The 15,146-nt window shown below is 36.8% G+C and overlaps 1 protein-coding gene across 1 annotated transcript in view; it reads right to left on the bottom strand.

Moving 5' to 3' along the window:
* Positions 1–371: 371 nt before the first annotated feature.
* The window catches only part of SLC44A1 (solute carrier family 44 member 1), a 206,450-nt gene continuing 191,675 nt past the window's right edge, over positions 372–15,146 (bottom strand). Inside the window, exons 14-16 of the mRNA XM_063455212.1 lie at positions 5,965–6,201; positions 4,349–4,423; positions 372–2,247 (exon numbers count right to left, since the gene is read on the bottom strand). Of these exons, the coding sequence (XP_063311282.1) occupies positions 2,224–2,247; positions 4,349–4,423; positions 5,965–6,201 (336 nt within the window). The 3' untranslated portion in view covers positions 372–2,223. The remainder of the gene's footprint in view (positions 2,248–4,348; positions 4,424–5,964; positions 6,202–15,146) is intronic.

A 15,146-nucleotide genomic window follows, 5' to 3' on the forward strand; every position in this document is an offset into this window, starting at 1 on the left:
ATAGGTCCTCTCCATGTACTGAATCTTCATACCTTTCATCAATGAATGCAGTTCAACATTATTCTAGTATCTAATTAAAAACAGACACTTCCAAAATCATCAATAAGATTCCATGCCCTAGTGGCTATTATCTATAAGAAATGTGACAAAGAAAAACAACAACTAACTACTGCCATGATTCTACAAATTAATTAGCATGTTGATTTATGGAAAAGTTAACTAAACTAAATTACATTCTTAGCTGCATGAATCTCGTTGAGACTTACAAAAATTACAGAAAATGTTTGGAGATCTGAATGTATCTCCTCCCCAAAACATGCAAACAAAAAGAAAAGTAACCTCACCCTAAGCATATGCAGAAACTCCTAAAATATTAGAAAACATTTTTATTAGACATAGTTCAAATTTCTCACGGCCCTTTGTTCTAGTAATTCTATTAGACTCACGAGCAATGGACCATTAACATGAAGCTTAGACAGGCTGAATTGGCAATCTGAATTGGCAAACTAAAGAGGCCAGCTCACAAAAATATTGCTAAACAAGCCCTGCCAAAGCTTAAGTCCACACAAGGGGCATACCACATCACATGGATCCTCTTGCTCCAACAAGGTAAGAATATCAGTACACCACAATCATGACTGTTGTATCACATCTTGTGTTGGCATAGATGTGTTCTGCATAGACACTCACCAACAAACCAGCTGTCTGGTGATGATACAACCAAGAGTCAGTAAACCTGAGCCCCACGTGAATAAATAGATAAACTGAGAAGGTGGCGTGTGGGGGAATTAACAACATAATAATGAAATTAAACTGACTTGTATGCAAGCAGGCAGCAATTGCATGAATTAACATCAACATTTTAAATGAAAATTTTAAGTTCACAAAATGTTTACTGACATGTTTGTTATTAGTAAGTCTAGTAAGCATCTGATTGCCTGTTGTCCATGTAAACGTTCACCTTTTTTGAGAACCTGTTACAAAGTTATTAAAAAGAATCTCCAACATGTGAATATTTTAGTGCAATTTCAAAAATAATCTGATCCCATGGATATATCAAGATGTAGGAAAAAAAAGGTCTGTGGCATGTAAATCTATACAAACAAAAGAAAATTTACAGCGGTTTCAACTCAATAGGTTAGAATACATTGTTGTTGGTAACCGTGCATTCAGAAAGTCTTTATTAATAAAATATATATATTACTCCTTTCTGCACAGAGCTTCTCAACCCAGTATTCAAGTTACCTTCAATGGTTTGTGAGATAAAGGAAAATGCAGAAGATTAAATGGGTTACAGGCTTTTAAATACTTTTTATCGTTTCTAGAAATTCTTCCTTTGACTAAGTAGGCCCGTAGTTTGCCATTTAATGGCTCGGTCATCAGAAATTGATATTGTACAAATAATAGTTTTTATTATCATATAGCTCCTCTGGGTAACTGGGATCTGTTGCTTCTCTGCAAGGTGGATTGCTGACAGATTTAGAAATTGAGAAGCAATGCTTACATACATTTATGTAGTTATTAAACCAAACTTTGAAGTAGCATTTGGATAAATGTTACATTACTTTGTATGGAATATTGCTGACACGCTAAGAAGGATACAGATGACTGGGAAATTTTAAACAAATGAATTCATATTGCAAATCTGTATCATGTTTCTTAGTCATCTAGTCCATTGACTAGAGTTGTACTACTGGTATTCCTTTTACAGCTTCTGTAATGTTATCAAAATCTGCAGAGGAATGATCATTTAAATACTAACAGGGTGGACTGACGCAACCGTTGAGTGTTGTTGCAGATACAATATGAAACTGAATATTTTAGAGTGATCAAAAAGCAAAGTCTTTTTTTAATCTAATTTGGTCAAGCAGCATTGAAGATTTGGTTGAGAAACTCTGTTTCTTTGAGAGTAAAATAATATAATGTAAAACAACATGGGTGTACGGTTGTCATGCCTCCCTCTGTATTTTAATGGAAACCCAACAATAAAGCAATGTCCACTCTCATTTGTGATTATTTCCCCCACCGAATAAATAGCTTGTCCGTTTCACGCTCTGCACACAAAAAAAAGTAAAGTAACAATGCTGCTTGCAGCAACCCATGATGCATAAGCAAAAATATATATGAAGATATTATAAACAGAAGGTTATAAACCCTGCATTTGTTTTGGCTGCGTGTGTTTATTTTGGAATGTCAATGGGCTCCAATATTGCTGGGCTAGATTCAAGCTGTACTTGTTCCCGAAGCCTAAAAAACAAAGTCATACAAGAAGATCTTAGACACAAACAACATAGTAAAGGCCTCGGATGAAAGCAGAGTAAATAGCGGGAGCACCCCTTTCACAATATGCAAAAGCCAGGTGTGTTGCTTTTGTTTGAAATGTACAATTGTTAATATGATCATAATTTATATAAGGAACATAAGATCAGTGGAGACATCTAACTAATATTCAATTTGTGAAACAGGTATCTTAATAAAGATTCACTTTACAGCTTCTATGAGTTTTTAGAGACTTCAATTAACCCAAATTTTTCTTACTCTCCAGATTAGTATTTTTTGTATTAAAGTCATTGTGACATGCAGGGCTGTCTTAACACATGGGCACAGTGGGTAGTTGGCCGGGAGCCCCATGACCATAGGCTTGTCAACTTTTCAGTATATTATTTCAGGAGATTTATTCGGAAACCTTCAAACCCTCCTTATTAAAACGTTTACCTGGACTAATCACCTCAGTATCCGCTATTATCTGTACATTTGATCTTGCTGTTGTGAATACATAGCTTGACCTTGACAAAAACAATGTACGTGTACTTATTGTACATAAGCAAGACAAAACTCAACACATAGATTTTTTTTGAAGCTGTAAAGCTATAATACAGTTCTTCTAATATTTTTTTATAGTTAATGTCACCCTCCCCTCCCCCTCGGTGACCTACTAAATTTTTGTGTGGATTAATATCTGATGAACAGCATGTTTTGTAAGATTTAAACACTGATTTTTTTGTTGGTACCAACAAATAAAAGCTTAATTTTATTGATAATTATAAATATGTATTCCTGAGAGTGGTTGTGTAGGCGGGGCCCCAGTGCACTGCTTTACCCAGGAGCCCATAATGCCATTAGGATGCCCTGAAACATGTTCATAAATAGTGTAACATTGTACAACACTGAGCTGCACCCTCTGGAAATAGAGTTTTGCTTATAAGCAAAGTGAAACAAAGGTCTTTGAACCCTGATTTATCATTTACAAATGAAATAAATACACATTAAATAAGCATAAACAAACTGATGATCATTTATGAGGTCATAGTAGATATTTTTACATAGATAATAAAATGTTATATGAACAAGAAAACCAATATTTTTTGTAGCAATTAAATGGGAATATAGATTTGTAGATTTAATAAAAGTTAATTAGCATTAACATGCATACATTTTCTGGGTAATGCATAATGTTAATGAACATGGACTGCCTGCGTGTTAACTAATATTTATATATTTATATAATGGGCACCATATAAATATATATATTTGTATGTCACAGAATAGAAGGTAAAAGCTGACACAGAAGAAAGGACATGCAAGTGGTTAAAAACAAAGCATTTAGAACAAATGGAGAATTTGGTCTGAGCAAACTGAAAGAAAATACATATTTTACACACTTGGGTGTCGGAAATGTAAAAAAAAAAAAAAAAAATTAGTATTTGCTGAGACCCTCAAATTAACTAAGGCACCAACTTTTGTAGTTTGTGTATTTAAAAAAAAAAAAAAAAAAAAAAAAAAAATTAACTGTACAAATCTGAATGAATGTAATAAAATATTAAATATGTTATTTTTTTAAAAAATCAACAGCAGGTGACTGAAAAATATCTTTCAAAATAACAATAAATAAATAAATATTTTTGTGATTCTCTTTTCACAAGATTGTTGTGATGGTTAAACGTATGATGCACTGCTATATTGCTGTTTAATTCTGCAGAATTTCATCTGAATAATGTACTTTCTATTTGCGTTTTTTTGGACATTGCATTTCCAAAGGAAATACAAATCTGAAAACTTCAATATGAAGTGAATAAGTCTGAGATCTAGTTAAACTTGAAATTCTCCTTGCACTTTGGAAAGGAGGGCACAATTCCTTTCAGCTTGCTTTTACAGTAGATGGTCCCAGCTGTGACAAGAGCTCTGCCAGCCAGCTGACGGGCAAACACACAAGCAGGAAAAGAAAAACATCCTGAGTAATACAAAAAACAAACAAGTCACCCGAAGAAGCCCAGTCAGTGAAGACAGAGAGGGCCAGGAAGTAAAAGTGAAATTCTTGCAGGGTGGCCATCTCCTTGCTTGCACCTACCATCGGTTTTAGCTCCCTGCCCTCTGCAGCACTGCCGGTCTCTTTCATGGCTCTTCGACTGCTTTCCACAAACTCCTGGGATAGAGCAAACACAAAACAATTCACAATCTCATACAGATAATTATTGCAAGCTTTTCAGACTGAAAGAAAAAAGGTTAAACAGACAAAATTGACCCAAGATCAATTTATTGACCCATTGTACATTTATTCACATTCGCCAGGATATGAAATAAATAATATAAGCTCCACGTGACACATGAGAAACACCAGAATTTTGGTACATGCAATGTGGGTCAGACTACTGGAGTATTTTATAATTGCACTACTCACTGTATGTACCAATAATGGGAATTAGGAAATGCAATGAGCATCTACCAGAGTCTGATATGACCAGTAGGGCAATGTGTAACAACGTATGTGTTTGATGTTTATAGTTTCCTTCTGTTTTCTATTTTAAAGGAGATAAATACAGTAAAACTTAAAAAAAAATAAAAAAATGTTCTGGTCCTTCTACATGTGTTCCTACATATGGATTATTTAAGTTTTTAAGTGAACAAAACATTTAAATTCCTTGGATGCGACAATCCTCTTTAATTTATGCCAATTAAAAGGACACTCCACTCCCCAAATATTAAATAATCACTGTTTAGTAGTACCCAAAATGAAAACATGCATGCATTTAATTATGCATTTTTTAATCATGCAAAAGCTGCAGATCTCTTGTCTGCTGCCTTTGCAAGCCCTCCTCTTCTAACCCTGTGTAGACTTTCTGTGGCTGTCCAATCAAAGACTTGATGCAACTCAGTGAAAAGTCTTTACAAGACAGGTGCTCTGGGCAATTGCTGCCTCTTAAGTTCAGTGCAAATAAGCTAACCAAACTAGGAAGTAACCGGACCTGTCGTCTGCTTGACAGTTAAGGGGGTGTCAACCAGGCTTTTTTTTTGTTTGTTTTTTAAAGTGTCAATTTCTATTGACACTATTTCCAAAACGTAAAATAGAGGACACACTCTTCCCACAAAGCTTTTCAGCAAACTAAAGTGCTTTGGGGGTCTGGAAAGTTTTGCTTATCTGTGAGTAGGTCATTACACATAATTTCTGTTTTTCTATCTGCTTAGTTTTGTTTCAGTCTAAAGCACACCATTTAATAAAATCAGTGCAATGTCTACCACATTCCATTAAACGTTCTGAGTGCTGTGTTAGATTTCCTTGTACAAACTGCGGGGATGTTACATCACTGTCAGGAGTGATGCGGTAGAGCAGTAATCTGTAGCAGTTATCACAGCTGTAAAAAAGTTACCAGTGAGTTTAGATGCAGCAGAACAGTTTTGTGGGTTAAGTTGCAAATAGCAGCATTTGCAGGCAATGTAGGATTTATTGTGCCATTAGTAAAACAAAGAAGAATTCCCTGTCATGCTCCTTATGGGTTCTTAAAAGTGTCACCAAATCATACAATCCAGTTTAGAAAAACTAAATACAAATGTAAAACTGGAAAACACAAAGTAACTTTGAAAATGTAAACATTTGCTTTTTCATATACTAGCCAAAATAGAAATAACTAGTTTGAGACCACCACATAGCTAGAAAACGGGTGAACAACTATAACGGTATACACTTACCATGAGAACTTTATCCATGTAGAATTCCTTTCCCGGACTTCCGTCATTATATTTTGTATCAATAGCGAAACAGAGGAAGAGGACATCCACCACCATTTCATAGATAGACAGGAAGCAGTGAGCAACCAAGAAGGCAAACAAGCAGACAATGATGAGTGGAAGCACCCACACTGTGTAGTCCTGCTGGTAGTTGAGTAACATAATTCCTGCCAGGCCTGTACTGCTCATGATTAGGACCTAATGTTAGGAGAGATAGAAAACATGATCACTACCAGAAATTAGTTTATACTTCAATAGACATGGTCCGCAAATCTAGTGTAAAAATGACAACTTATTATAAGCATCCACCCATATTAGTACAATAATTATCCGTTGGGGAATACGTCAGATGATGCTGGAACATTGGTGGTATGTACACTGAACAAAATTATAAACGCAACACTTTTGTTTTTGTCCCCATTTTTCATGAGCTGAACTCAAAGACTTTTTCTATGTACACAAATGGCCTATTTCTCTCATATATTGTTCACAAATCTGTCTAAATCTGTGTTAGTGAGCACTTCTCCTTTGCCGAGATAATCCATCAACCTCACATGATATTGTGACATATCAAGATGCCGATTTGACAGCATGGGTCTTGCAAAGGTGTGCCTTAGGCTGTTCATAATAAAAGGCCACTCTAAAATGTGCATTTTTATCACACAGCACAATGCCACCGATGTTGCAGGTTTTGAGGGAGCGTGCAATTGGCAAGCTGACTTCAGGAATGTCCACCAGATTTGTTGCCCGTGAATTAAATGTTCATTTCTCTAGCATAAACGGTCTCCAAAGGTGTTTCAATGAATTTGGCAGTACACCCAACCGGCCTCACAACCGCAGACCACGTGTAACCACACCAGACCAGGACCTCCACATCCAGCATTTTCACCTCCAAGATCGTCTGAGATCAGCTGCTGCAACAATCGGTTTGCATAACCAAAGAATTTCTGCGCAAACGGTCAGAAACCTTCTCAGGGAATCTCATCTGCATGCTCGTCGTCCTCATCGAGGTCTCGACCCGACTGCATTTCATCTTCGTAACAGACTTGAGTGGGCAAATGCTCACATTCGATGGCATTTTGGAGAGGTGTTCTCTTCACGGATGAATCTCGTTTTTCACTGTACAGGGCAGATGGCAGACAGCATGTATGGCATCGTTTGGGTGAGCGGTTTGCTGATGTCAATGTTGTGGATCGAGTGGCGAATGGTATGGGCATATGTTATGGACAACGAACACAGGTGCATTTTATTGATTGCATTTTGAATGCACAGAGATACCGTGAAGAGATCCTGAGGCCAATTGTTGTGCCATTCATCCACGACCATCACCTCATGTCGCAGCATGATAATGCAGTACCCCATGTTGCAAGGATGTGTACACAATTTCTGGAAGCTGAAAACATCCCAGTTCTTGCATGGCCAGCATACTCACCGGACATGTCACCCATTGAGCATGTTTGGGATGCTCTGGATCGGCGTATACAACCGTGTGTTCCAAGTCCTTCCAATATCCAGAAACTTTGCACAGCCATTTAAGAGGAGTGGGCCAACATTCCACAGGCCACAATCAACAACCTGATCAACTTCATGCGAAGGAGAGGTGTTGCACTGCGTGAGGCAAATGGTGGTCATACCAGATACTGACTGGTTTTCAGACTCCCCCCCTCCCCCCGAACCCTTCCAATACAGTAAAACTGCACATTTTAGAGTGGCCAGCCTAAGGCAAACCTGTGCAATCATCATGCTGTCTAATCAGCATCTTGATTTGCCACACCTGTGAGGTGGATGGATGATCTCAGCAAGTGCTCACTAACACAGATTTAGACAGATTTGTGAACAATATTTAAGAGAAATAGGCCTTTTGTGTACATAGAAAAAGTCTTAGATCTTTGAGTTCAACTCATGAAAAATGGGGGCAAAAACAAAAGTGTTGCGTTTATAATTTTGTCCAGTGTATGCATGTATGTACACACACACACACACACACACACACACACATCTATATAATATAAAAAAATATTTTCAGGGGGCTGTGCACTTTATGGTGTTCTCACATAGCATGTGTGCAAGCGATTGTTTGGCCTTCAAGCTATTTGCCTAAGCAGATACTAAGAATCAGAATTGTTGGAAGTGCCTGGGAACACCTGTATAGAGGTGGGACTCAGCTAGGACCTGACGAAAACTACCAAATCATCATAATGGTGCCATGTCCACGTAATATTGACAACAGGATGGCTGACCTTAGCTTGTAAACAGTCCATTTTCCCCGACTAATCCCATACTAGGGCAGTAAAAACACAGCTCTTTTACCAAAGTAAAACAACAAAAAAAAAAATCAACACTCCCAGAACTACATAAATATCTCTTAATGTCAAAATCAACATACTATATTTGCATATATATTTGTAAAATGACAATATCAGAAATTACAAGATATTTACATTAGGAGCAAAATTTCACAAGAAACAACTCTGGTAAGTGCCCTTTGTGAATACATTAAATAGCTTTCTTTTTTTTTCATTTTTCTTTTTAAGCAACCACTGCTGTTAATTGCAATTTTTGTCACATCATGAGGTGGCACAGAGCAGTCTTCTCAGATGTAGCTCACTGACTAGCAATGTTACTGTGAGGTGGCTTGAAGCTATGCTAATTTGGGATCTTTGTGAGAAGGGATAACAAAAAAAAAAAAAAGCACGTGAAATAAAAATGAGAGCAAGGGAAATGAAACAATTTATGAAAAAATAATGTATATGCCAGTGTGGAGACCAATAGTATGTGCCTTGAATACATTATACAATGAGATGAAGAATTTCATTCTCACACAAACTCTTCTGTAACACTTGATGTATTGTTTCTATTTTCTGACAACTCCAGGTTGGCGGATTAATTGTTAGATGAGCTAAGAGTTAGTTCATTTTCATACAACAAAAAAAGCTGGCTTAGATATCGGAGTGGGATCAAATAACTCCAGGGATCTGAGAGCCATGGCACTAAAAGGTCATGTTGGCTACCCTATTTGAGTATTCCATTTTAAAAAAAAGTCCAGCACTTCCCCCTGTACTGCTTTTTTCTATCTATTCGTATAGTATTGGCTTTACTGAGTCAGAGTCATTTTACCTCACAGGAGGAGGATAACCTGGGGTGTGCTTGCTTCCATTATTTTTTTGCCATTCGAACTTATAAGCAGGGGCCTGATAACCACTCGACTCTACAATCTATTCATTGCTGGATTGACTATATTTGATTTAAAAAAAGAATATTCTAAAACCACACCCAATCTGTAGATGACACACATTACTATACTTTATATAGATAATACACATGCAGTGAAAAATAAAAAAAAGATACTCAGTATTCTCCCCATGCTTATTGCACATTTCCAGAATTTGTAGATCCTAACAAGGAACCCAGATTTGTCTGATTATCAGTCAACCGTAGCATTCCGGTAACCCACAAACCCTTACTCAACATAGGAAGCACAATTGTCTGTGAATAAGGCTTACATTCTTTTTTGAATCATTGCAAATCACTTAACTTTTAAGCAACTGTATGCTGAATGACGGTGACAGGGTACCTCCAGGCATAATAACATGCAATATAAGCATATGTTGTTATAGTTAATTTTACATACTATATACTACATACTATAACAAATTGTGTAAAGACATGATTGCACCATGTGAACTTAATTAAACTTAGTTTGTAATGGTTATCTGATGCATATCAAAAGAAAAACACTTCAAAACCATTGAATGGCATAGAGGCAAACAAATGCTGTTCAAATATAACTATCCAGTGTACCCAGTCTTCAGAATAATCATAGCAGAAGAAACTGCAAAAGGATTCAGATACCCATAAGTATATAGGGTCATCAGTGTGGTATCAACAAATATATTGTACTGTTACTATGTTAATGAAGTGCCACCGGTCTTCGGCGACTGTGGGTTTGTTCCCATATTCTTTCTCTGGGGTAATTATCAAAGGGACACTATAGTAACTAAAACAAATTTAGCTTAATGAAGACGTTTTGGCATATAGATTATGCCCATCAGGTTTTACTACTCCATTCTCTGCCAATGAGGAGTTAAATCACTTTTTATGTACACCTACCTGCATGTGACTTGCACAGCCTTCCTAAACACTTCCTGTAAAGAGTCATCTAATGTTTAACACTTCCTTTATTGCAAACTGTTTAATTTAGAATTTATTATCTCCTTTATCTCATATTCTTAATAGCTTGATAGACACTGCAGGAGCCTCATGTGTGTAATTAGTTCATAAATTCAAATTACAGAGCAGGAGAAAAAAAAACAAGAATATATATTTTTTAACCCCTTAAGGACCGGCCTGTTTTTGCGATGTTTGTACGTTAAGGACCAGAGCAGTTTTAACACTTTTGTGGTGTTTGTGTTTAGCTGTAATTTTCCGCTCTCTCATTTACGGTTCCCATACAAGTTATATATTGTTTTTTTCACGACGAGAAGGGCTTTCTTTACATACCATTATTTGTATTATGTCATATATTGTATTTAAAAAAAAATAAAAAAATATGGTGAAAAAATTAAAAAAAAAAAACATGGTTTTGGACTTTTACTTGAAAAATCTTTTACTTATCTACAAAAGCTAATGAAAAAAAACTGCTAAATAGATTCAAAATTTTGTCCCGAATTTAAAAACACCCAGTGTTTACATGCTTTATTGCTTTTTTTTGCAAGTTATAGGCCTATAAATACAAGTAGGAAATTGCTGTTTCAATATATATATATTTTAAATGTATCAATAGTGACATTGTAACACCGTTATCTGTCATAAATCCCCAAAACACACCTAACATGTACATATTTTTTTAAAGTAGACAACCCAGGGTATTCAAAATGGGGTATGTCCAGTCTTTTTTAGTAGCCACCTAGTCACAAACACTGGCCAAAGTTAGCGTTTATATTTGTTTGTGTGTTAAAAATGCAAAAAACGCTAACTTTGGCCAGTGTTTGTGACTAGGTGGCTACTAAAAAAGGCTGAACATACCCCATTTGCAATACCTTGGGTTGTCTTCTTTTGCAAATGGTATGCCATCATGGGGCTAATTCTCATTCCTTGGCTACCATACGCTCTCAAAGACAACCTAACCAATCTGACAAATTTCAATTAAAAAAAAAAAAAAAGTAAAATCAAGCCTTATATTTGACCCTGTAACTTTCACAAACACTATAAAACATCTACATGTGGGGTACTGTTATACTCAGGAGACTTCGCTGAACACAAATATTAGTGTATCAGAACAGTAAAATATATCACAGCAATAATATCCTCAGTGAAAGAGCTGTGTGTGAAAAATGCAAAAAACTTCACTTTCACTGACAATATCATCGCTGTGATATGTTTTACTGTTTTGAAACACTAATATTTACATAGTTACATAGTTAGATAGCTGAAAAGAGACTTGCGTCCATCAAGTTCAGCCTTCCTCACACCTGTTTTTTGCTGTTGATCCAAAAGAGAAGAAAAAAAAAAAAAAAACCCCAGTTTGAAGCACAATTTTGCAACAAGCTAGGACAAAAAATTCCTTATTGACCCCAGAATGGCAGTCAGATTTATCCTTGAATCAAGCAGTTATTACCCTACATTGAAAGATTATATCCTTGAATATTCTGTCTTTGCAAGTATGCATCTAGTAGCTGTTTGAACATCTGTATGGACTCTGATAAAACCACTTCTTCAGGCAGAGAATTCCACATCCCGATTGTTCTTACAGTAAAAAAACCTTTCCTTTGCCTTAGACGAAATCTTCTTTCTTCCAGTCTAAACGCATGGCCTCGTGTCCTATGTAAAGTCCGGTTTGTGAATAGATTTCCACACAATGGTTTGTATTGGCCCCGAATATATTTGTATAATGTTATCATATCCCCTCTCAGGCGACGTTTTTCTAAACTAAATAGGTTTAAATTTGTTAACCTTTCTTCATAGCTGATATGTTCCATTCCTTTTATTAATTTTGTAGCCCGCCTCTGCACTTTTTCTAGTGCCATGATATCCTTCTTTAGAACAGGTGCCCAAAATTGCACAGCATATTCAATATGTGGTCTTACCAGTGATTTATAGAGAGGCAAAATGATATTCTCGTCCCGAGAATGAATGCCCTTTTTCATGCATGACAATACCTTACTGGCCTTGGCCACTGCTGATTGACATTGCACATTGTTGCATAGTTTGTTGTCTATAACAATTCCCAAGTCCTTTTCGTGTGTTGTTATCCCTAATTCGCTTCCATTAAGGGTATACATTGCTTGTGTATTCTTTACGCCGAAGTGCATAACTTTGCATTTTTCAACATTAAATTTCATCTGCCATTTGAGTGCCCAGTCCTCCAGTCTATCTAAATCCTTCTGCAGCAAAGTAATATCTTGCTCACATTGTATTATTTTACAAAGTTTTGTGTCATCTGCAAACACTGAAACATGACTTTCAATGCTGTCTTCAAGATCATTTATAAAAATGTTAAATAGAAGGGGTCCCAGAACAGACCCCTGAGGGACACCACTTGCCACCTCTGTCCAGCTTGAAAATTTACCATTAACGACAACTCTTTGTATTCTGTTTTTAAGCCAATGTTCTACCCAAGAACAAGCATTTTCATCGAGACCGATTTCCTTGAGTTTGAACACTAATCTTTTGTGTGGAACTGTATCAAATGCGAATATTTGTGTTCAGCGAAGTCTCCCGAGTAAAACAGTACCCCCATGTACAGGATTTAGGGTGTCATAGAAAGTTACAGGGTTAAACACAGTGCTAGCAAATTAAATTATCTGGACTTTCGGCCTGGGTTGGCAGGCAGGTCCCTCAAATTGCAATCATTAAAATTAGGTAAAATTATTACATAAATACGCACGTATAATTTTAATATATATACATATTTATATATTTGACGTCTACGTGTATATTTATGTAATTATGTATGTAATTATGTATGTGGACATATGTATATTTCATATTATTTTTATTTATTTATTTATACATAGATATATATATCATTACATTCTAAGTGTATTTTGATATAAATATATATATATATCAATATCAAAATACTGTTAGAATAAAATTGCATATATATATATATATATTTTTTTTTTTAATTATTACAAATTATTTTAATTTTTTGTTATTTATTTTTATTAACATATTTGTATTTTAGAATAATATATATATATACCATATATATAGTTATTATATATATTGTATATATTTGTGTGTAATTTAAATATAAGTGTATTTTTATATTAATATACGTATATATAAATATAAAAATACACTTAGTATGTCATTATATATATGATATATATATACATATATTATATATAGGTATATATAGATATAATACATGTATATATATCATATATATATATATATACATACATACATATATTTTTTTTTTACACGGATTGTTTTTTTTTTGTAACTTTATTTTTGATTTTTCACTTGCAGGGAGACTGCCTGTCAGCACAGACAGTCCCCCTGCAGGCAGATACACAGACACCTATTGCGGTCATGTGATCGAGTGATCACATGGCCGTGGGGTCCTGATCTGCCGAGGGGGGACTGCCCGGGCAGACAGGCAACCCCCCTGGACCGGGAGGAGAGCTGATCGCCGCCGTGGGACCGACGGCGATCAGGTAAGTAGCCCCAGACCGTTATGACGGTTCAGGACCGTCAGCGGTCCAAACGCGCGTTTTACCGCTGACGGTCCTGAACCGTCAGCGGTCCTGAAGGGGTTAAAGTTCCTGCAATTAAATGTGATAATGTGATTAAAGTTCAATTTAGAGATTGAGATACAATTATTTAAGGTAAATTACATATGATTAAAAATGAAACCATTGTTTTCATGCAGGCTGTGTCAATCACAGCCAGGGAAGCTGAGGGTAGGCTGCATAAACAGAAACACAAGTGATTTAACTCCTAAATGGCTGTGAATTGAGCAGTGAATTGCCAGAGGCATGATCTACACACAGAAACGGTTTAATTCAAGGACCACCTGACAGCCACTAGATGCCGCTTCTGCGATTCTCAGTGTCAAAATCACACTGAGATGATGCCAACGTCCACAGGAAAGCATTAAGTAATGCTTTCCCATAGGCTGTTTGAATTTACGCGGCTCTTGCCGCGCATGCTCATTCTGCGCGGACGTCGGCAGGGGGAGGAGAGGGAGCACGGCGCTGTATTGAGGTAAGTGGCTGAAGGGGCCCAGTGGGGGGAGGGGCCCTGTGGGGGGCGGCGTGGGGAGAACCTAATAACCCTATAGTGCCAGGAAAACAAGTTTGTTTTCCTGTCACTGTAGTGCTCCTTTAACCCCTTAAGGACCAAACTTCTGGAATAAAAGGGATAAACCTTAAGGGGTTAAGCTGAAGTTGTTTTGGTGACAGTGTCTCCTTAAGCCAAGTCTTTGTTTTTTACTTGCACACATTTAACATTCCTACTGTAAAACAATGGATTGGCTGAGATCATAAATCTCGATGATAGCAGCAAAAATTAAGCGGAGCGGCACACCAGAGACCAGTGCTTCAAGGGAGAAATGTTTTTAACCCTGGCACCTAAATTGTAACTAGGGCACTATGGCGTTATGAATACACATTTTTATTCCTAATGCTATAGTGTTCCTTTTTTGTGCAGGAAAAAAAAATATCAAGGGAATCTCTCTCTCTTTCCCAGCCAAAGCTGAACATTATTTTCTGTAGCATGTCCTTAACAACTGGTAGCATAACATACCAAAAGAGTCATTATGAAGGCAGAAATTAAAGGACCACTCTAGGCACCCAGACCACTTCAGCTTAATGAAGTGGTATGGGTGCCAGGTCCAGCTAGGGTTAACTAATTTTTTTATAAACATAGCAGTTTCAGAGAAACTGCTATGTTTATCAATTAGTTAAGCCTTCCCCTTTTTCCTCTAGTGGCTGTCTCACTGACAGCCGCTAGAGGCGCTTGCGTGATTCTCACTGTGAAAATCACAGTGAGAGCACGCAAGCGTCCATAGGAAAGCATTATGAATGCTTTCCTATGTGACCGGCTGAATGCGCGCGCAGCTCTTGCCGCGCGTGCGCATTCAGCCGACGGGGAGGAACGGAGGCGGAGAGGAGGAGGAGAGCTCCCCGCCC

This window comes from Pelobates fuscus, chromosome 5 (assembly GCF_036172605.1).
Source record: "Pelobates fuscus isolate aPelFus1 chromosome 5, aPelFus1.pri, whole genome shotgun sequence".
In the NCBI taxonomy this organism is placed as follows: Eukaryota; Metazoa; Chordata; class Amphibia; order Anura; family Pelobatidae; genus Pelobates; species Pelobates fuscus.